Source organism: Pholis gunnellus, assembly GCF_910591455.1.
Source record: "Pholis gunnellus genome assembly, chromosome: 17".
Classification (NCBI taxonomy): Eukaryota; Metazoa; Chordata; class Actinopteri; order Perciformes; family Pholidae; genus Pholis; species Pholis gunnellus.
The window spans coordinates 5759105-5782696 of NC_136544.1; the positions used below are offsets into that span (position 1 = coordinate 5759105).

The 23592-nt window shown below is 45.0% G+C and overlaps 2 protein-coding genes across 4 annotated transcripts in view; both read left to right on the top strand.

Annotated features, from left to right (window-relative positions):
- smurf2 (SMAD specific E3 ubiquitin protein ligase 2) overlaps positions 1-14503 on the top strand; it is a 43899-nt gene extending 29396 nt beyond the window's left edge. Inside the window, exons 9-18 of the mRNA XM_079177367.1 lie at positions 682-766; positions 1861-2019; positions 6356-6557; positions 7991-8094; positions 8333-8447; positions 8986-9164; positions 10411-10669; positions 10785-10986; positions 11972-12047; positions 12667-14503. Coding sequence (XP_079033493.1) covers positions 682-766; positions 1861-2019; positions 6356-6557; positions 7991-8094; positions 8333-8447; positions 8986-9164; positions 10411-10669; positions 10785-10986; positions 11972-12047; positions 12667-12766 — 1481 coding nt within the window. The 3' untranslated portion in view covers positions 12767-14503. The remainder of the gene's footprint in view (positions 1-681; positions 767-1860; positions 2020-6355; positions 6558-7990; positions 8095-8332; positions 8448-8985; positions 9165-10410; positions 10670-10784; positions 10987-11971; positions 12048-12666) is intronic.
- Positions 14504-16635: 2132 nt separating this feature from the next.
- On the top strand, positions 16636-22815 carry ddx5 (DEAD (Asp-Glu-Ala-Asp) box helicase 5; the record flags this gene model as incomplete). Of its 3 annotated transcripts, none has more annotated exons than XM_079178414.1 (13): positions 16636-16763; positions 17486-17678; positions 17809-17905; positions 17985-18118; positions 18575-18640; positions 19070-19211; positions 19299-19459; positions 19573-19745; positions 19859-19969; positions 20079-20140; positions 20243-20302; positions 21624-21845; positions 22066-22815. In XM_079178414.1, the coding sequence occupies exons 1-13, from the start codon at positions 16717-16719 to the stop codon at positions 22491-22493; spliced, it is 1896 nt and encodes a 631-aa protein (XP_079034540.1). In that variant the 5' UTR covers positions 16636-16716. The 3 variants fall into 3 exon arrangements, with proteins under 3 accessions (XP_079034540.1, XP_079034541.1, XP_079034542.1); XM_079178415.1 differs by having other exon boundaries at positions 21624-21858; positions 22066-22233; XM_079178416.1 differs by lacking the exon at positions 22066-22815 and having other exon boundaries at positions 21624-21862.
- Positions 22816-23592: the final 777 nt, after the last annotated feature.

Below are 23592 nucleotides of genomic sequence, written 5' to 3' on the forward strand. Positions count from 1 at the left end.
CAGATTAGGAGGCTCCTAGCCACACTTGTCTCTCTCTCGCTCTCTCCGTCTCCGTCCTCTTTGCTATATTTTATTTTGTTGTAATTCTCGGGCATCTCTCGCTAAAACCTGTCGGCGCCTCTGGGTTCTCCTCATGTTAGCGAGCGCCAGCCAGGAGATATCGCCTCCGTGCGTCGAACATATATGCGCTCATCGGGGGCGGGCGTGGGCTTTTGGAGGGGTTATGTGTACATGCATGTTAGAGCAGGCCGGTAGGTCCGAAGGGATGCCAGAGAGAGCTCTCTGGCAGGCCGTCTCATGGAAATATCTCTGTCAGGCGGTGATGAATGAGCTCACCAACTCGAAAGTCAGACAACCCCATCTCTCCTCTCCTTTCCGCTCCAATGTTCTTCACCCTGTCTCTCACCCCCCCCTCCCCCCTCCTCTCCTGGCTGCCTCTCGGGACCTCTACTCACTCAGTCCTTTTATCTCCATCTGTGTGATCTCTCTTATAAACACAATCTGTCTGCATGTGGCACATGAATTAAACTCAATTTCGTTTTCCATATATTTTCAAACTTTTGACGCTCCCAAGGTTACGGCAACAATGCTGTAGTCCCTCCGTTTTTAAATTGGATTCACATGATTGTATAACCAAAGATCTCGCATGGACTAATCCCTACTTTAATGTCCCCCCTACAGAGCAGAGGACCACGCAGCAAGGCCAAGTGTACTTCCTCCACACTCAGACGGGTGTCAGCACGTGGCATGACCCCAGAGTGCCACGGTATGTCCGCCACAGGGTCCGCGGCTTCAGGGAGACGACGTCTCCGCTGTAACTTTGTATGGTTTTGCTCCTTTTACTGTCCACCGTGTAAACTGTAGAAATACATAAAACGAGAATAATAAAATGCACACGTGAGAAATCGGGCTGTCCACAGACGCTGGGATCCGTTATCATTCCTTACGGTCCTCCCGGATTTACCGTCTTAACTGACATTACACATAACTCGTGTCACGGTCTCTTAGTCCTGGTCCCCTTGTAGTTTTTGCCGTAAAAACCTGCAGCTGGTTACGCGCCTGACACGCCGTGAGGAGACCCGTGTCACGGGGCTCTGAGCAATTTGCTCCTCTGGCACGAACGCTGAAAGGCCCCGCTCTGGGACACATGGCCAACAGCACACGGGTCTCAATCAGCAGTACCAGAGGCTCGGGGGGCAATCCTCAGTCAGGCATGTGTGTCCTATTGATTACCATATTCCAAAAAAAAAAAAAAACACGCACGCTCGTAGAGCTACACGCGCAAAGAGAGAGGCTTTACTGCACTCCAGACGCTATCAATAAAACATGACTGATATCATAATACCTGGCCGCCGCTCGCGTTTTATCCGTACACGAGTGATAGACGATGTTTTTATTGCCCTTGATAGGAGGCTATTGGTCACGCCGCACCTCACCGGGTGCTCCTCAGACAGCTCCAACATTAGCAGATGGCTTAGCTGCCAAGCGCTCATCGCTTAGTGAGGCTCCGGTCCCTTTTGGCTTTCACCCTGCGAAACGGAGCAGTCAGCGCCAGCATCGCGAGCCTGCTGTAATTTCTGAACCTCTTTTTTCGTCTCCATGGAGTCCAGCTGAAAGGGGTTGCAGGGCAGCAATAAATAATTTAGATGGGAGGAAGAAGAAAAATAGAATAAAAGTGATTTCTCAGACATCTCGGAATCTTGCTGTCCGCCTGAGTCCAGTTAGTCAGTGCTTAGGTATGTTTTATACCTAGAATCTGATGTGTGTGTGTGTGTGTGCGTGTGTGTGTGCGCTTTGTCTCTCTTGTCCCCCGTCCCACCCTACCCTTCCTCTAATGTGTGCTCTTTCGCTGCATTTCAGAGATCTGAGTAATGTGAACTGTGAGGAACTGGGTCCTCTACCTCCTGGATGGGAGATACGGAACACTGCCACCGGGAGGGTTTACTTTGTCGACCACAACAACCGAACCACGCAGTTCACCGACCCGCGCCTCTCCGCCAACCTGCATCTGGTCCTAAAGTGAGTCCTACGGCACCCCTGAGCCAGAAAGATGCAACAGTGACATAAATTAAACTGCACATAAAACAAAAAAGAAGCAGTGCGTAAAAGCAGAGAGATTTATTTTCTGTCTTTGTCTTGCGTCTGCAGTCCAACTCCGAGCCCCAATGGTTCTCGCGGAGGCATCGAAAGTCAGAATGTCAGGTAAGGATTTGGGCTTCGTGCCAGCAGACTGGAACACACACAAGCACGCACTCGCTCAGATATTCACAGACATACTCACTTTGCCCCCCCCCCCCCTGTGTTCACCACCACCTGTAGAGGTTCAGAGTAGCTCAGAGTAGGTTCAGACGTTTGTGCATGCACACACACACACACACACAGACATACATACGCAATCAACTCCCCCACAGTCTTTCTTTTGGTTTTGATCATAAAGGCGTTTTAGCACACAATCCATCACAAAGCTGGCTTTGGCCAGACATCAGATGGCTGAGTGGAAACCAAGGCGGCTGTGTCTGTGGCTGAGGAGCGTCTTACATCCAGGAAACGGCACATAAATCCGATGCCCAAGTCAATGAATGAGCTTTGTGTGTGTGTGTGTGTGTGTGTGTGTGTGTGTAGGTTCATGTGTTTTAGTTCCTGCTTCTGTGCTTGGCACATGCCTGTCTTCATGGATGCACATGTTCAGGGCTTTCCTCCCCTGTGCAGCTGTTCAAACACATACTGTGCAGCGATAGCCATAGAATTACCCATAGGTCATTGCTCCACAAAGGTGGAGCAGTGTACTGGTGCCTTGGTGGGCCTCCTCTGTCTGACCTCATTCCTCCTCCGTGCAGAGAGAGAGAGGGTCGGAATGCATCGAGGCGGAGATCAGGTTTCTTTTCTCTTCTTGTTTTGTTTTTTTTGTTCCTGTTCTGATGGATCAAAGAACGAGTTTGGGATCGTTCGTATTCATCTACGGCCCTCTGAAAAGTCTTATAAAAATGTAGCCTGGCACGCCACATTTGTTTTTAATGAAGGGATTTTGTCCACGAGCATGACTTTGCCCAGATGTGTGAACACCTCATGCATAGAATTTCTATTGTATATGAATTCTGGGAGGATAATTAGCTCACATCAAAGCCAGGAAGTGGGATCACAGGTGATTGATTTACAGACAAAAATATTGGTGTCTCTACAGCTGTTAGTGTTATTAATGTTGTTCAGTTGTCGTTACGTACATTTGTTTATTTTTGTTATGTGCTTTTGTTCATATAAAAGTGAACTGACATGAAGTAGTTACTCAAGGGCGCGTGGACCTTGGCCTGACATTAGTGATGAGCAAGGTTTCTCCTTGGCCTTCCTCAATCCACTCTCATTACATTAACCTTGTAATAGACCATTTATTTGGTACGGTTTCTGTCCCGACCAAAGCCGCTCCGTTAACCGCTGATTTTGGAGTGACTTTCTGCCTCGTGACAAAACTCTGGAAAAGATATCAGTCGTCATGGATTTCCATCAAGACATCTGCCTTTTATCAAGTCAGGGATTTTAGAAATGTTCACCACGAGTGTGCCGTCATCCCACAAAAATTTTCGATATATATATATATATATATATATATATGTCCCTCAAAGTTATAGTTTATTGCCTTTTTTTTATTTGCTAAAAACACTGCCTGAGCATCCAGACCAGGTTTTTTGATTACATTTCCCCTGACTGGTCAAAGTCACTGTTCGATACGTAACTAGATCCTGGTCTGGTTTTAAGACCTCGCTGCAGGACTGAACAGTTGCATGAGAGATAACGGTGTCATCATTTGCCAGACGTTTGTGATTTGTTGCTCTGCAAAAACATCGCTTTTGTTTTACGGCGACGTGTCCCTGCGGCCAGCGTCTTCAGGCAAGGTGCACCAGAGTCGTGCTCGTCAGCGAGGCGCTGGAAAGAGAAGAGAGGACTCCGAAACCACGAGAGAAAGAGCAGCGGAGACGGAGCAGGAATGTTTTGATTTATAGGTGAACGTGCCGGGAGAGATGCTCCGTGTCTCCTCTGTCCCTCCGTCTCTCCCACCCACCCTCTGAGTTGTCTGCAGTGTTTGGGTGCTGTCGGGTGAGTTCCTGCCCTCCCCTTCACCTTCCCTCCCGCTAAGTCTAGTCGGCAGGAAATAAAGGGATTGAAGAGGAGGTCTCCAGTGTCCTATGGGGCCCTTGTGGCTTTCTGGGATGGCAGGAAGCGATTGAAAAGCCAAAGTGGATTCTACTTGGCAGACGCCAGAAACCAAGCTCAGTCACTTTGTTGAGGAGAAGTTGTCATTGTGGTAGAGGAGAATGTAAGCCATAGGGCGGACACTTGAGAGTAGCAGTTTTCCAGTCGAGACATTTCAGACTGTGTTCTGTCATGAGGTGACCTGACTGAGTAAGGAGTCAGAAGGAGAAGAGGTGGTTAGGCTCCCGCTGTATTTGTTTGCTCCATAGAATGTATTTATTTGAACCTTGGTACCACTTAGAGAGTTACAGCCTACACATCCGTGCCGCACGCACACAGACCGACATGTGTACGGCTCCCACCGCCCGCCGTGCTCGGCTCTAGAGTGTTTATGACCCCGCTCAGGGCCGAGGAGGCCTGCCACCCCCCACCGGGGTGCAAAAGGCCACTGTGCAAGAAATCCTTTAGTGCCGGGTCCCATAAAGGCCCTTTTGATTCTGTGCGTGTGTTGTGTGCCTCCCCACTGCGCCTCCCTCTGAGGCCGTGTTCCCGAACACAGCGCCTAGTTTCAAAAACGCATATTCTCCATCCAATGTCGGACTGAAGACGTCTGTCATCAGTAGCCGCAGATGATGTTCACAGTCACACTACTGATACTGTGTTAAACCGCTTTTTTTGTCTGTTTGAAATCTTTACTTAAATGCGTCTTTCTTTCTTTCTTTCGTTTTATGCGAGTTTCTATTGAAATGCTTGAACATTCAAATTAGACAGAGCAGAAACTACAGAAGTAAAACAAGGTTTTCAGGCTCACCGTACTACGAAAGACATAACAAATGCAGTCTGCTATTATTATTATTATTATTATTATTATTATTAATATACCATGCAATAAAAACAATAAACTAATCTACAATAAGTACATTTAAAGTGCCTATAATCTATTTTTATAATAACAATGTATGCTTGACAATAAGAAAGGGGTCCCTTGTAGTGATGAAGCCCACCTGCTCATCAGCACACAGACACAGTTGGAGACTAGATGGTTAGCATAAGAGCTGGTGGAGACCAAAAAAGAGCTAAAAGAGACAGAATATTGGACTCTCATCCATCAGGTGGCCATAAACATGACCTCAAAATACATGTTAATACTGGATGTTTCAATAAGCAACTATCTGCAAACAAATCTACCACTTATCAACCTAAAAGGTATATGTCAGCGTTGTGTTCACAACTTGTTTCTGCCGCCCCCATGTGTCCAAAAGTAAATCTGTTCTAGCAGGTTTCAATATTTGATTACATTTTCTCTCCTTTGCGTGAATTCCACTGCAATCAAAAGCTAGGATGGCGGCTACTGCTGCTCTGCTAAGCTTGTTAGCTTTAGCAGGAGTTTCCATTGTGATAGCGTTAAGCTAATGCCTCATAAGTAATGTGGAATAACAAAGCTGAGTTACAAAGATGTTGGTTCATCAAAACGGACGAAAGACGAACTTTTGGACTTGTGAAATGTGCCTGCGTGCCTCGATGACCCGTCGTTACAAGTGTACATGATGAGTCAAAGGCCAACAGAGGATCTATTTGCAGAACGTTCTTTCCCCTCAGTCATATTCTGCTGCTCCCCCGTAGAAAGCCTTATTTTTAGTGTGAGACCGCCGGGCCTCTGCCAGGTGGAGAGGTGCAGAGTTGAAGCTGTAAGTGTGTGTGTGTGTGTGTGTGTGTGTGTGTGTGTGTGTGTGTGTGAGAGGGGCAGTGACTGAGTGAGTGAGGATAAGGGAGACGTCTTCCCACTAATCCCACCTCCACCTATGTCTGTCAGTGTGCGAGGGGCCGAAGCAGCTGTTTGACTTGATGTGCTTCCCAGATGACCTCGGTGTGTTTACTGCTTGTCCTCTGCAGTCAGCAGAGGACAGAGGCCGAACGCTCCCTCTCTGAAAGCTGTATTTTGAGTTTCCTGCCGTTCCTCTTGTTGTTTTTGTGCAAGTACTTGCTTACTTTTTTTTCTCACTAGTAAGCTTGTTTGTGTTTGGTATTGGCACATATAAAGAGTTTTTAAAAAATGTCTTTCATCCTGTCCCTCTGTGTCTTTCTCTTGGCCCGTTTGTCCCTCTCTCCTCTCCTCTCTCTCACTTCTTCTCCCACGCCGCTCCTTTCTGCCTCTCCCTGCCTCCGCCAGTCGTCAGAACCAGTTGAAGGATCAGGCCCAGCAGGCTCTGGTGTCCCCCGCTCAGCTCCCAGAGGAGGCGGAGTGCCTCACGGTGCCCAAGTACAAGAGGGACCTTGTTCAGAAGCTCAAGATCCTCCGCCAGGAGCTGTCCCAGCAGCAGCCTCAGGCTGGCCACTGCCGCATCGAGGTGTCCCGCGAGGAGATCTTCGAGGTGAGGATGGAAAAGAAGCGAGCTCAGTCATGTCGTCTTATTTGAAACTAACAAGGGAGGGGGGCCTGTTATTAAAAGGGTACATAGTTTAACCCAGAGGGAAATTCAGTCTCGCATCCAGAGCATGCGTGAAACGAATTAAAATGCATAACAAAATGCTAGAACAACATGGAAATGACCTAATATTTGCTCCATTGCACAACCGCCTGCCCTCATATTCCCCACAACTCCCAGCAAACGGCACCAATATCTCGTGCTCTTGGATCAGCAGAGCCGCTTGTAATCGTACAAGTTATTTATTGACGCGCCCAAGTTATGTTAAAACATTCCCTGAAGGGTTTTCTTGTCTACTCCCAGAAAGGTCATTGCCTGTAATAGTTTGGCTGTGAGAATAAGTTCTCTCTCACACACAGTTATCTATGATGTGTGGAGCTGGTCTGTTCAAAATCCAAAGCAGACCACGTCTTGTTTGAGATGATTTTCTACAAAGTACATTTTCTCAGTTGGGAGAGGTTTTTTTTGTTTTTTTCTGCATCTTGGAGGTGCGGGGCCTTCATCAGAGCAGCAACACCTGCAACAGACTGCGTGACCCTCATAAAATATGCACTGGAATGTGCTGGAACAGCCACGTCTGGTAATCTGAACGAAGACATTTTTGTTGGCTGATCTCAATGTGAGAGAGAGAGAGAGAGAGAGAGAGAGAGAGAGAGAGAGAGAGAGAGAGAGAGGGAGAGGGTTGGGAGGAGGAGGGAGGGTGCAGAGGACGTCTTGAGGTTAAGCGAGACATAACTGCGTAGCGTCTCCAGACCAGCTGAAGCATTACACTATGACTGAACAGGCAAGTGTGAGCTGGTGGGCTGTCAGACCCGTCTCACTGTGTACTTTTCGGTGTTGATAAGACTTTCCCCTGTTTCTCCCACAGCACCACTTCTCCGTTTGTCTGCTGCGTCTGCAGGGCAAAGTGGAACCTGGCTGTGTTATTACAGTCTGATGGCTGTGTTTATTATAACTGCCCATAATCCACTTTTAATGAACCCTCCGCCCCCCCGACACTCTTGAGCCGTCTGCGCGTGGGATGAACACTGATCGAGGCGGAGAGATCTCAGCCTCACAGCAGAGAACCAATTGGAAATGACTTCTGCAACGCCACATTGCATCCGTCTCATTTCTCACAACACTGCTGCAGTAGAGCAAATGTTTGTTTACAGCCCCAAAACCTTATATTTAATAGCTTCTAAGAGTTAAAAGCGTGTGCATCCCTGGAACTAGTACCATGACGTTTGTCGGTTTCCCCAGAGGCAGGACCCCTCATGCGGATATTGCATGTATTAAAGATGGGCTTCTCTTTGACTTCAGCTCAGCAGGGCAAATCCAGTGACCTGTTGTTAAACTGTCTTTGTTGACGAGGCGCGTGCGCGTTGTTTGTTCTGCAGGAGTCGTATCGCCAGGTGATGAAGATGAGGCCGAAGGACCTGTGGAAACGGCTTATGGTGAAGTTCAGAGGGGAGGAGGGGCTCGATTATGGAGGAGTGGCCAGGTAAGAAGCCATAGCTGAGGAAGAGCATGGTACATTGACCACACAAGACTCACACTCTCACTTTGCACACAGCAGTCTGCCTCCTAGTGGACGAACCGAAGACCGCAACTCACTCACCACTGTTTTTTTTTCTTTTCGGTTTCAGTTTAAGTAAGCATGCTCTGAACTCCCGACAGACCAGGGTGCATCCTCTGTATTGTATTGTAAGTCTTGTTTTTGTGCTGTACTCTGTGTGCAGGGAGTGGCTCTACCTGCTGTCGCACGAGATGCTGAACCCGTACTACGGCCTGTTCCAGTACTCCCGCGATGACATCTACACGCTGCAGATAAACCCCGACTCTGCCGTCAACCCCGTGAGTCACAGTTATCGCTGACGACCCGCCAAAAAAATTAAAAACCACCTCATGTGCCAGTTTTAGCAAAAAATGAAAATAATTATTTTCACGGGTTAATCTTTATAATCTTCATAAATAATTTTTGGCCTCATCATTCCTACTGGATTTCCATGAGTCAATGGCCGGTATGATCATGAAAAAGGTGTTAAATAGCAGTCTGTTTGGTCCTAAAAGGGTCTTTTAAAAAGTATTGAATTTGATTTTGTAAAGACTGTAGAAGCCCTGATAAGCCTCCCGAGTAGACGAGACCTTCAGTTGAGACACTGATGGCTTAAGTTAAGTCTCCGTTTGTCCATGTGACACGATCTTGTGGACAGACTTGTACGTGAGCGATGCAGCTGTTGCGTTGAGACTGTGCCGTTGGGTTGTTTACCACTTGTGTCGTTAGTCAAAGGGGAATTCAGTGGTGTAATATTGTGAACATACATTCAACAGTCTGCTTTAAACACCGCTGTCTGCATCATTTGGAAACTAAAGATGTTTTGTCTCCCCTCAGGAGCACTTGTCATACTTTCACTTTGTTGGCCGTATCATGGGGATGGCGGTGTTCCACGGCCACTACATCGACGGAGGCTTTACTCTGCCCTTCTACAAACAGCTGCTGGGTAAACCCATCACCCTGGACGACATGGAGTCTGTTGACCCTGACCTGCACAACAGCCTCGTGTGGATCCTGTACGTACACGAAACCTATTTTTATAGAAGTCGAATGTGTTGACTTCTCCGTGTGAATGAAAAGTGTTTCACCAATTACAACACGATGTTATCCTCTGCATTCCTGTCCACACATAACAAAGAAGTCATCTCTACTTGCAAAGAAAAATATGCAATTTTAGCGTAAATGTCACAACTTTTAAGTAGATTTTATTATCTACCAACTGATGAGTACTGTTGCCCACATGAAAAGCTCTCTCCTGTACTTTGATGACAGCGCCCCCCAGGGTTTTTGAATATTTCTTACATCAGTACATGTTTTCAGACCATATGTATGTGTGTTTTCAATTCAGCTTAAAGGGACAGTTCACACCAAAATCAAAAATACATATTTGTCCTGAAAGGTTTTCCTGTAGTGCTATTTATCAATCTAGATAGTTTTGGTGTGAACTGACGAATTTTGGAGATATCAGACTTCTCTCCAAAATAAAGGGACTATATGGCACTCTGCTTGTGGTGCTCAAAGCGGCAAAACAACACCTTTATAAAAGTCAACAGTAATGTCTCTTTCCAGAAATCATAACCTGGTTAGACCATGATAATCCACAGACCTTATTCTAACAAGTTTCATGTAGGAACTATTTTCTTTCCACCGAACTACCAACTCTAACACCGTGCAGAAGGAAGCATGCAATTATATTGGACACTGCTAGCTCACCTAGCACCACTGAGCTAGCTAAGGTTACATGAGTGGATGCCCGCTTCCTTCTGCACGGTGGTACGGTTGGCAGATGTATTTCATTAGAAAGAAAACAGTTCTTACATGAAACAGAGACCTTGTTCAGAACAAGGTCTCTGGATTATCTTGAGTAACCAGGTCATGATTTCTGGAAAGAGACGTTGCTCTTTAACTTTTCAAACGTATTTTTTTGGCACTTTGAGCAAAACAAGCCGAGTGCCATATAGTCCTATTGTATTGGGAGAGGAATCAGACATCTCTACGGCCGATACCTCCAAAACTAGGCAACTCGCACCAAAACAATCTAGATTGATAAATAGCACTCCAGGTAAGTGGATTTTAGGGTGAACTGTTCCTTTAACATCACATCTGCTGGTGTCACGGGTCACCACGCATTCAACAAAAAGGAGCTCACTAGTGTTTTATTGAATTGACCGAGCCCTTTGTATTTATTTATTTTTACTAATAACGTGCAAAAGCCCCTTGTTGTCCCCTCACACAGTCATTCAAATGTTTACCTCTGTTCAGGGACAATGACATCACAGGTGTGCTGGACCACACCTTCTGCGTGGAGCACAATGCCTACGGAGAGATCATCCAGCATGAGCTCAAGCCCAATGGCAAGAGCATCGCCGTCAGCCAGGACACCAAGAAAGAGTACGTGCGGCTCTACGTCAACTGGCGCTTTCTGCGAGGCATCGAGGCCCAATTCCTGGCTCTGCAGAAGGGCTTCAATGAGGTCATCCCCCAACACCTGCTCAAGGCTTTCGATGAGAAGGAGCTAGAGGTACTTCGATTAATCCTCACGTCTCTTTGTCGTTTACACACACGTATATTTACCTGCAAGTCCAACTTATCGCAACAATTTTCCCAAAACGTCCGCGTCTTTCCTCGACCCGCAGCTGATTGTATGTGGCCTGGGTAAAATCGACATCAACGACTGGAAGTCCAACACGCGGCTCAAGCACTGCACCCCAGAGAGCAACAACGTCAAATGGTTCTGGAAAGCTGTGGAGTCCTTCGACGAGGAGCGCAGAGCCCGGCTGCTGCAGTTCGTCACCGGCTCCTCCAGAGTTCCCCTGCAAGGCTTCAAGGCCCTCCAAGGTGATAACACCCAGGAGGAAAACTGTGCACGCTTTTGTTTTTGTTTTACGTGAACGTAGGTATTGCTAAGCAGCAAACGCCAGGAAGTCCTACAGCTGAAAAGCGCTCCTGAGATATCTTGCCTTCGGTTAAAGGTACAACGTGAATGTTATTTGTCAGATCCACAATGTGCAAAGGTTTGTTGTGCACAGAGTGCGCTCCACATGTGTTTTGGGATTCTTTGCTTCCCTGTGTCTCTGGGTTCCTCTGACCTGACATGAACCGTGAGTCTGCGCGTAGTGCAGCGGTTCACCGGGTCCACGCTGGCAGACGATGCTGCCCAGAGACAGAGCACCCAGGCACGAGGAGTACGCCGTGTTCCACAGGCAGACGGCGCCCTCACACACCTTATGTAACACTGCCTTCCTTTCATGGTCAAAACATCTGCAAGCGGGACACATGGCTGCAGTCAAGGGACAAAGTCAGCTCAGCTAGTGCTGCACGGTATCTAAATACTGTGTATATACATGTAACAAACTACAACTCTGTCAATAACCTCAAGTCTTGACGCCTTCTGTAACAGCTTACGCCTTTGCACACATTTCTCTTATTGTATGGACGCAAAGAAAGGCCATAATAATTATCATTTAACAAGCAACTGAATATTTTTACATATTTTTACAACTTTACATTTAGATGCCACTGAAGGTTTTGCACTGAAATATTTTACTTTGAAAACCGAATGTCTTCAGGCTCATTCCAAGGGTGTGTAATTTCAAAATATGAAATTCAAATGTCCAGGGTTTCCAGTGGACTTTGCTTTAGTCTGAAAGGATCGGACGGAGGTTCTGGTTGATTCCCTTCAGGCTTGTTTGATCGTCTGCGCTGACCTGGATGTTCAAGTTTGATCTACTGAATCTGAGCAACTTGAAAGTAGTTTCTGAGACCGTGACCCGGACAGTGCGGAGGTCCACTTTTACTAAACTGGTTGTGTTTATTCATGTAGGTGCTGCCGGCCCTCGACTCTTCACCATCCACCAGATTGATGCCAGCACCAACAACCTGCCCAAAGCCCACACCTGGTGAGGAAACCGTCACACTGTCTGACACGGTGGAGTCCGAGAGGGAAGAGAAGTGTTGAGGGTAGTTAATACAGTGGAAAGCGCTCGACCGGCTCCAATTGATCACTATAAGAAGATGATTTAATATTCTCAATCACTGCACCCCAGAGAGCAACGTTGTCAAATGGTTCGGGATGATTATATCCTCAGTCTGGACATAATTATCCTGTTTTTTTGTTTTTTTTCTTCATTTCTCCATCAGATTACCATTTGATTTGAATATAAAATACAGTACTCTTGTTTCAAACACTTTATAAATGACTATGAATTACATTATTGTACTGTGTATAATTCAAATACACTATAATACAGTACAGCACGTATATACCATAAACGCATATTTTACTGTAGTCCAGATTATGATTAAGCTATAAGGCCTTAAACAGTATTGTGCCGTTTAAAAATACCTTAACGTCAGTACTGCAAATAGGCTACTAAACCACAGCTTGTTGCTGGTTTCAGTGCATTTCTACATTTAACCTCCTTTTATGTTTGACTTTAGTCGCGCGCTATGCAGCAGTGTAGTGATTCAGAACAGAATATGATTTTTAAACGTGTCCTCCCTGTTTTTTTTTTCCAGTTTTAACCGGATCGACATTCCTCCCTACGAGCAGTACGACAAACTGTACGACAAGCTGCTCACTGCCATCGAGGAGACGTGCGGCTTCGCTGTAGAGTGAGTCCCGGCAGAGCTCTGCAACGACCAGAAGCAACATGAATTGGCCATGATGAGCCCCCTAAAAGTCAATCCACTCCTGTGTGTGTGGGGGGGGGGTGGTCTTCTACGGTTGCTTCACCCAGGGACGCCCATACTTCCCGGGGACATGTGGCCTAAGCTAAGGGAGGGTGGGCAGAGAGGACCAGAAAATGTCACCTGACTTTTGAGACCCTCCAGCCCTCCTTCACGTCTTCTTTTATTATTGAAAAGGATCTCTTCAGCTGCTAATAACTCAGACTATTTACTAACCCGTGGAACCTGCAAAGTCGCTGGCTCTTCCCTTTTTTTTTCTTTTTTTTTTAATCCAAGTTCATTTTAGCATTAAAGAAATAGACTGTATTCCATGTAGCAATGCTCCATCTTACCAAGCAGAACACAAGGTCGGTCCACTCTGAAACGACATGAACACAAGACTGGTTTGTTTGCTAGAGCACAGGGTCATTAACGGTTCCCTCCACCACTTGAAAACACTCAACTTTGAATCTGGCGTGACTCGTGCCGTTTGGTGCCTCAGAGTGTTCACGTCGGGGCTATTGGTAAACGGCCAAGGCTGGAAAACGGGGATGTGTGCGGATGACAAAGCAAGACTTAGAGGCTGAATTAGCCCGAGCCCGACTGTTTACAACCCTCTCCAAAGACGGCGGCGGGGACCTCTGCCCCCGAGCCGCTGCCCAACACGTAGCGCTTCGTTTCCCACAAACCTATTTCACACAAAAAAAATGAATGAATACATGAATGAATACCTTGAAATGTGTTATTTTTATATAACATTGGGGGGGAATTGAAAAAGAAACAATACAATTCTATATAATATATATAATTTATTGCTGTTATATTCCCCTATCCATTGTTTCAGAAAAAAAAACAAGATCTTTTAAATGTTAAGTGTTTAAATTATAGAAGACAATTTGTGAAAACCGAACTAAGCTTGACTGATTTTTACTTGAGAATGCTGTGGTTTTATCTCTCGACACAACCTCTCACACACTGTGCGAACACATCTTCAACACACAGTGTCCTCTGACTGCCGTCATCACTTCAGAATGAAAGAATCTTTGCTAATATCGAAGCGAACCCTTTAAATTCTACTGATTTCACTCTGGAGCTACACGTGGTGGTGAGATGTTTCCCCGACAATTAAACCCTTTTTTTTAACACTTTGTCATTTGTAGCTGGGCTATATTAATGTCACGAGCATGAAACCTCCCATCCTTTTTCTAACGGCATTCTGTTTCAGAAGAGTCCAAAGCTCCATCATCGTCTTATTTCATGCTGCCTCCACTCTGTCGTCGTCGTCGTTGTTGTTGGAAAAAAATAAAATAAAAACTCTACTACCTTCTCGCCATGTGGTGCTAAACGGAATGAACGCAACCTTACTCATCGACACAACTACTGCTTAAAGTGCACACTACACTCCTCGTGCTCACACCCGTTTGTGCATTCCCAAGCAATCAAGAGCTCCAGCTGGCCACAGTCTCAGGAGACGTCGCATGTCCGTTTGAAATGTCCTTCGATTCGACGACCGACGAGGAACTCATTCTGAGCATTTGTCTTTCCTGAATGTTAAAAATAAAAGTCTCGTCGTTTTTTTTGCCCGCAGCCGACCATTAACACACAGTAACCGGTGCATGAGTCCATGTGTGCTTTTTGGTTGAAAGGGAACTGAATGAGATGGATCCTGTTTAGGCCTGCTACACAGTCCCATCAGTGGTGTTTCTAATTAGAGGGGGGGGGGGGGGGGGGGGGGGGGGGGTTGTTTTCTACGATTTACAAATGAAATTCTTGAATGTTTTCAAAAAAAAAAAGAAAATGCTGCCTGTCTAGCAATCTCTATGACCGTGGACTGTTCTCTAACATTTGCATACACTTAAAGGAAAGTAAAAAAAAAATAAACTGTTCATTTTCATTTCTTTTGTAAGTGTATGCAACGTGAAGTGTCCTCAGATGGTGCTTTGTACAGTAATAAGATATTGTTCATGTATGTGGATCAGACGACCTGTAATTTATCTTTAACTTAAAGTGGGAAAAAATGAAAAAGAGGAATTGCACACGAACAGAATGGGGTTGCCGTGTGTATTTAACGGTGACTTAGCAGATATTCATTCGCCTTTTCAGTCCAGTGCACAAGCTGATGGCCCTACTGTCTGTTCCCACACTACACCGCTCAGCATCGCCCCGTAGCCGCCGCTCATCCAACAACTTGTTATTAAACTAGTGACAGTTGAGAGATGCTGCTCTTGTTTTGGGGGGTTTTTTAATCGCATGATCCACTAGCAGGACTATATCTCTCATAGCTGACTGATGCAATTTGATGTATGTTAACACTATCATTTTGTAAGAGTATTTTATTTTTGTGTGTAATTAGTTCTAATTAAACTTGCCTTTGTCTAACAATGTAAGGCCTTGTACAAATATATGTCCTGTGCTTTTTCACCTCTTTGATTGGTTGTTTTAAATGTCATAAAAGCTTCTCTTTTTTTTTAGTGCTTCAACAAGTCCTTTGGTCCAGCAATTATTCAGATTAGATCAATTTATCAGGGGCTTGTGAGTACTGTACTGTGAGTAACTATCACGTGGGGGGAGGGATGCAAATATCCTTCCTTTACATCTGAATGTCCCTCGTCTCTGACCACCTACTGTGTCCTCACTGATACCACTCTGGATTAACACATCTGGCAGATGGCTCTTATGGGGGGCAGGGAAAGGGGGTAAAAGGACAATGGATGAAGCTGTTGGAAAATAAGGTGTCAAGTACAGTTTGTGTTCTTGAAAACAGTCCTTCTACACAGACTGGAAGAAGGTCAGAAAGTGAGACTTCATCAGGGTAATAGTGGTTCATATTTTCAGGGTACCATGTGTAATCACTAAGGAATAAATATGTCAAATATCTACATACATGTAGCTACATACGAAATACACAATGTTTGTGTATTTTTTCTTCATAGAGAATTGATACACATTTTCTTATATACATATATATATAGATAGATAGATAGATATATGTTCATGTTGTAGTACCGCAATAATGTAAGAAAAAAATAGTTTTTTAAGAATTTAGTTAGTGAGTAAACGTGTAGTCTTTTTGGTCCACCATTGAGTTTAGAGGCAGCCTGGTTGACTTCTGTTAATTTTCCTCTGGAAGAAAACTGCTTTCTGTTTTTTTCCCACACTTTGAACATCAGAATCCCATTTTTTTAATCTAGGCCTATATTAATGTCTTAACATTTGCTTATATACTTATTCCAACAGAAGTTATGTGAACTTCATTACTCGGGTCTAATTTAAAAAAAAAGAAAAAAGTAGCCTTTTCACGTTTGGGTTGGTCCTGATGACGTAATTTACCGTAACACGTCACAGCGTAGTCCGAGCCGGATTACCAGTCTCCTGTTTCGTACATATCCTTCCGCTTGACTCCGCCAACAGTTATCGAAATTTGTATCAAAAGAAAAAAAACATGAAACAATATAAATGTAAGAGAAAGTGCAAAACATTACATATATCGTTTATGTAACGTTAGAGACTTATTTTGGATAGGCTCTAACGTTACATAAGTGTGATTATGTGATTTGAGAATAACTCACTTGTGTTTTTCTGTGTGCTCTAATCTAACTTGTATAATATATTCAGTGGAGGGTTAGGGGATCCATATTTACTATTCTTGGTAAGAGTTATAGTGAATTTAAAGTACGGTTTCACCGGTCTGCAATGGGTCTATGTTTCCAGTCGGCAGAAACTGAAGTAAACCGTCTGGCGGGTGAATACATCGGAAGTGGGACTTCCTCTTGCCATATATACCGGGTCTAATTTTTTCTTTACCGGCATTCAAGCACCACTGCCGGTCGAGTTTTTAGTCGGTGGTCAAACCACAGAGAAGGGTATTTATCTTTTTTATTTATAAAACTTGTTTACAGAATGCCAGGATATTCCGACAGAGACCGCGGCAGGGATAGAGATAGAGGGTGAGTATCGTTTATTATGTTTTAGACGAGCTTCTTCCTCGTGTGATTCGTTGAAATGGCTGACAAGACTCGTAACCAAGGAAAATGAACCGATGGGTGAAATAGCGTTACCGTTTATTAGAATATGACGGGATATTGGTATTTTTTGTTTGTTTCTTAACCGAAATCATATCAATTTGAAAATCAGTTAGTTGTCTGTCTTTTATATAAACCGCACAAGGCCCCGGATGTTTAACAGGCCCGTTGTCTTTGGCTCGAGGCCTAGTTTGGCCTCGTGCCCCCGCACAGCGGCTTTTCGTTAGCTTTAGGCTAACGTTAGCCTAACCGCAAATCGGCCTTACATTCCACTGCCACAGGTAGTTCTTTTACTCAATACAGGCTGTGAATATCGTCGGACTGCTTTTATAAAACATGTCCTCAATAACACAGCCACGTTGTTAATGATATTCACTCTTTTGCTTACATAAGTCAATGTGTTGCTCCAGCCGGCTAGTCGGCTTTTCGCCATGTGGCGACATGAATGCGGATACAAAATGCCGGCTGTTTTCCATTGTTCCTCTACTGGTTGGAAAGTATATGGCAGCTAACGTAATGCATTTTCACAGAATGACGCAGTTAAGATGGAGTTCTTATTGTTGAATATTGCGGTTGACCACCACACCGGACATGATTGTGCCCAGTCTTTTTTTAAAACCACGACCTAACTGTTGATTTTATTGCAGCTATGGCGGCGGCGGTGGTCCTCCTCGCTTTGGAGGGAACCGTGGCGGCGGCGGCGGTGGTGGAGGAGGGGGAGGAGGAAAGTTCGGCAATCCCGGTGAACGACTGCGGAAGAAACAATGGAACATGGACGAGCTCCCGAAGTTTGAGAAAAACTTCTACCAACAGCATCCCGATGTTGCCCGGAGGTCTCCGGTATGTAATGACAGTCGGCATGGTCCATGAAATGTTATGTAACACCGCTTGACACGAGGTCCCCCCTGCACGTGGCGGGGTTATGCAATCGGTTATGGTGCTGAACTCTTCATTCATTCTTATCTTGCAGCAAGACGTCGAAAATTACAGAAGGTCCAAAGTAATTACATTTAAGGGGAGAGAATGCCCAAATCCTATTGCCAAGTTCCACGAGGCCGCCTTTCCATGTAAGTTAAAAATAAATTGGTGAAATGTATCACAAGGAAGGTATAGTGCATCTCTGTTAATTATTTGTCTTTCCTTCAGCTTATGTGATGGATGTGATCAACAAACTGAACTGGAGTGAACCAACACCCATCCAGGCTCAAGGCTGGCCCCTGGCCCTCAGTGGCAAAGACATGGTCGGCATTGCACAGACCGGCTCTGGCAAGACGCTTTCCGTAAGTTACATTTGTTCTGATCATAAAATACTATCTGTACTGACCAGTAGCTCATGTATAAAGCCTTGCTTAGGCTTTTATCTTTTACAATTGAAACGTGCTCCCCCTTCAAAAAAGCACTTTCTTTGTCCGCTCAGTGACTCGGGGAGTTGTCGTAGAAGGGCATATTACCTCATCACTGTGGGTGAGATGGCAGCGACACTATGGCTGACTAATCTCAATCAGTGATGAGACATGAATACAACAAAATTCAGAAACTTTTCTGTTTATTTCCTGTTCGTGTTCTACTTCCATCCTTCAGTGAAAAAAACAACTGCTGGTTTGAATGTTTATGATCAAGTGACCTGATAAGTAACTCATAATAAGACAGCTGGCTTCAATTCATCATTGCTTTGCCAATTTCAACATTTGTTTAACGCAGTGGCGTGACTGTTATGTTTTTTTTTTTTCCTGCAGTATTTGCTGCCTGCAATTGTGCACATCAACCACCAGCCGTTCCTGGAACGTGGAGACGGCCCCATCGTAAGTAGTCACTGTGCAACAGCTCACCTGGTTTCAGGCATTTTATCTGATAGAAAATACATTATGATCCCCCTTCAAAAAAGCACTTTCTTTGTCCGCTCAGTGACTCGGTAAGTTGTCGTAGAAGGGCATATTACATCATCACTGTGGGTGAGATAGCAGCGACACTGGCTGACTAATCTCAATCAGTGATGAGACAAACCCTTGAATAAAACAATCAGAATCTCTTCCGGGTTTCCTGTATATTTCCCCTTCTGTTCTATTTGCATCCTTCAGTGAAAAAACAAATAATAAACCTTTTTATTAGGAATAGGTGACCCATATGAGTTGCATCCTGACATTCTTTATTTCAATTCTGGGAACTGAATGAAACGTGTAGCTGTCTGTTGCCTTGCGTGTGCTGAAACGTTATATTTTCCCTCTCGACAGTGCTTGGTGTTGGCCCCGACCCGTGAGCTTGCACAGCAGGTGCAACAGGTGGCTGCAGAATATGGCAGAGCTTCTCGCCTGAAGTCCACCTGTATCTACGGCGGAGCACCCAAGGGACCCCAGATCCGTGACCTGGAAAGAGGTATTGTAACTTATTCCAACTTATTTGTAATACATTTTGAAAAGATGTTATGAGAGTTCAGTTCTCATAAATAATCTATCATTGTAGGTGTGGAGATCTGCATCGCCACTCCAGGGAGGCTCATTGACTTCCTCGAGTCAGGAAAAACAAACCTCCGTAGATGCACTTATCTTGTGCTGGATGAGGCCGACAGAATGCTCGACATGGGATTTGAGCCTCAGATCCGGAAAATTGTTGACCAAATCAGAGTAAGTTTTTGCTTTACTTTGATGGTCTGTAAATGTAAGCGCAGAAGTCGAATGCCAGGCTAGATGTGTGGTACTTGAAGGTAATGTGTTGCTAACTGATTCTATTTTTGTAGCCTGACCGTCAGACTCTGATGTGGAGTGCCACTTGGCCCAAAGAGGTTCGTCAGCTGGCAGAGGACTTCCTGAAGGAGTACGTCCAGATCAATGTTGGGGCCCTGCAGCTCAGTGCCAACCACAACATCCTGCAAATTGTGGATGTCTGTAATGATGGAGAGAAGGAAAACAAGTGAGTAATGTGGTGTTGACGCAGATGTTTTCATAATGGCTTTCAGGTGAAAGTGGTGCAGTCTTAAATGAATTTACAATGTTTTTTTGACGGTGATTGTCTTTTCTTTTTAGACTCATTCGTCTGCTTGAGGAAATCATGAGTGAGAAGGAGAACAAGACCATCATCTTTGTAGAGACAAAGAGGCGCTGTGATGATCTCACCAGGAGGATGAGAAGGGATGGGTAAGTGTTGTAATGAAAATACTGAGTCACGCCTTGACTGCTTTTGTTGTACTGCCCGTACAGTTCTTGTATGGGCGTTGATTAATGGTGAAACCTTTAATCCTGTTAGGTGGCCAGCTATGGGAATCCATGGAGATAAAAGCCAGCAGGAAAGAGACTGGGTTCTCAATGGTAAGCTTGCATCACCAATAAATCGCTAGTTGGTCATAATCAGTGTTGTACAACTTTCAGGTAATGTTTTGATCTCATCTTGATTTTCATTCTCTTTTTCAGAGTTCAAATATGGAAAGGCTCCAATTCTCATTGCTACAGATGTTGCCTCTAGAGGTCTAGGTCAGTATCCTCCCTGAACAGTTTTGTACTCTAATGTATTTCTAAAAGAAAGTGTATTTGCTTTCTTTAACTCTTCTGCTTCTTTCTGAGTTTCTCCCCTGACCTGAAGGAGCAGTCTGTATGGCAAGGCCTTGGCATGACAAGCCCAGGTCCCCAGAGGGGGAAGGAGGATTCTTGGAGGTGTCCTGACTGGCGAGGCACGGGTCTCCCAGTTGTGCAGATATACAGAGGTGACCAGGCCCAAGTGCAGCATAACGCGCTGGCCTGTCCAAAAAGGGGGGGAGAGTTGAGGGCTGGCCACAGTTCCTCCCCCACACGCTCGTCTGTTCCCTGGCAATGGTTTCGACTGCTACACACACACACCCAGGCTCTGTAACTGTCCCAGCTCAAAGCCCAGCCTACACGGTCTCCTATTGTCTTGCATGTATGTTCGGGCACTGCATCGCAAGCTATTTGAGCCATTTGGACGGTGCTTTCTGTTGCGTAGACTCGTTGTAAAGCATGGGTGGCGTTGACGTCGCAGTTTCTAAACTTCTGTCGGAGGAGCAGTCTGTCAGATCGATCATACCTTCACCTCTGTAATGACATGGCTACTGGCGCTTTTGGTGACAGTGGGACATGCTAGTTGGACACTCGGGCAAAATCCAAGCTCACACTCCTCCCTCGCCTGCGTTTCAAAGTCATGTCGAGACCTGCCAACGAGAGACATTATGGTCACGTGAACACTGGGTCTGGAAAAGTCTTGCCATGCCGAGAGTGGGGATGCACTGTTTGTAGACATTCTGCAAATTGGTTCAGATCTACAGTTTCTTAGCAAGAGACACTGCAGTGTGAGCTTTATAGCGAGCATCCTGTGAGCGTGTGACAAAGACTTTTAAATACTAGTTCAAGCACACTAGGAGGCAGTAGTGTGCATAGCAGCTACTGTATAGCGACACCTGTGGGTCATTTGACAATATGTGGGGCGTGTGCTGCAATGGGAATGGACTAGTGAATGCATACTCCAGAAAATGGTAAGACTTCTGATCCCTTCTTTCTGAGGGTGGGTGAAGAGGGTTGGGTTTTATTTTATCCCACTGGATTGGAAGCCAATGGAGTGTGCATCGTTTCTCTTTTCCCACCGTAGTTTCCCCGGGGAGTAAATGTTTGCCTCTAGTTCTGACTAATGCTAGTCTTTGTGGATTTTCCAACCATTTGTACCTCATGACCGCACTAACATGGCCTTTTTTGTTTTTGATCTGGTTGTTGTGGTGGCACTGGCGCACGTCTTTGTGTGCTGTCCTCCTTTTCCTTTATGCCACACCGCAACACAATCTTACAGATGTTGAAGATGTGAAATTTGTCATCAACTTTGACTACCCCAACAACTCTGAGGACTATATCCACCGCATTGGCAGAACAGCTCGTAGCCAAAAGACAGGCACGGCTTACACCTTCTTCACTCCAAACAACATGAGGCAGGCCACTGACCTCATCTCTGTGCTCCGCGAGGCCAACCAGGCGATCAACCCCAAGCTCCTCCAAATGGCGGAAGACAGAGGAGGTAAATCTAATTGGTGAGATACAGAAACTGTGCTGTGAATTGCAGCCACTCTTTTTCTGCTGCTTTTTTCCTGCTGCTTTTTTCTGAGAACTTGATAGATTTTCCAATATAAACTTCTGTATCTCGAAACTACTTTTGCTTTAACTTTTCATTTACATAAAAATACGATAGCTGTAAGTTGCTTTTTTTTTTTTTAAATTGTCTTATTTTTCTTTTCAAGGTCGTTCAAGGGGAGGCAGAGGTGGTGACTTCAGAGACGACCGTCGGGATAGGTATTCTGGAAGGCGTGATTTCGGCAGTTTTAGGGACCGGGATAATGGTAGAGGTTTTGACAACGGACCAAATAAAGCCTTTGCCACAAATACACAGAATGGAGGCTATGGGGGCGGCAATGACAGCAGCGGCGGTGGCGGCGGCAACGGCTTCACTGGAGCCAGCTACAATGGTAATGGACAGTCCAACTTTAACAACCAAACTGGAGCCTTCGCAGGCCAGAATTTCCAGGCCCAACAGTTTGCTCCCCCTAAGGGTGGCGCACAGACTGTTGCGAGTCACCCCCCATTCCCCTTCCCCCAGGCACAGGCTCCTCAGCAGCAGCATCCTCCACCGCTGGTGCCGTACCCCATGCCTCCTCAGTTCTCCCAGTAACCGCACCATACACTTGAAAGAAGTAATTTATTGCTTTTTTGTCTTGTTGAGTTCTACACTTATTAAAGATTTTTTGTATTTACACAACAGGGTTACAAACAACTTCAGCCTCTATCAAGCCTTTTAAAGATCTGCAGTGCAACCATAGTGTTGCATTTTTTCTTTCCTATTACTATTTAATTTGTTACATTCCCTCAGTAATGTTTAGTTATGTTTTGTACTAGGTAATTACAAATGTATTGGTTTTTCATGTGTATCATTGAAAGTGATGTTAAGCTCCTAATTGGAAGTGCACTGCATGATCTTTCAAATAAAACTTAAAAATAAATTTGCTTTTGTTTTTATTCTTTGAGCCTGCTACTCATCTACTCTGAGGAAAAAGATAACACACTGGTAATACCATTTCTGTCCAGCAGGTGTCATGTTTCTCAAATAGACCAAGGTAGTAGTCAGTATGGTACCCTTTTGATATTTACAGTATATCATTAAAATCCCTAGCAGCTGACAGTGTTTAGGTGTTGTGAAAACATATGTAGCAAAAATAGAAATTAGTATTTACATAAATCACGTCCTCCCTCAGGCGTTGTTAAATTGTGTCCCAGCAGCAGCAGGATTGGTAACCAGTTGTCTCGTGCCTCTCCCTCACTGGTAAGGGTGGCATCTTTGCAGCACGAATAGCCTTTGGATGACCTGATCCTCAAAACCTGTTAGGATATTTTCCCATTGTCTAAACCAGCTGGTTTTCGTCTAAAGGATACTCTCTACTCTGAGAAGCTACTTACGAAAATAGCCCAATGCCATAGGCAGCTGTGACGTGAAACTCCCGTTATATTGTTCATGCAGAGATGACGACAGGCCCTTCAACCAGTTTTGTCGATTTTCTTTCGCAGACTTGGAGCAAACTATTACATTTGTTTTAACCCTTTTATCGTGGATGTATCGATGCACAGTAAACTGTCTTAATGAAGTATGTGCAGCGTCACATGTTTAGTGCAAATGGTCACATGACCACAGCTGTGTACTTCCTGGGTGCACCATGACGTGTGGATGGCTGCTGCAACGCTCCAAAACTAAAGGTTATCAAAGTATAATAAATATA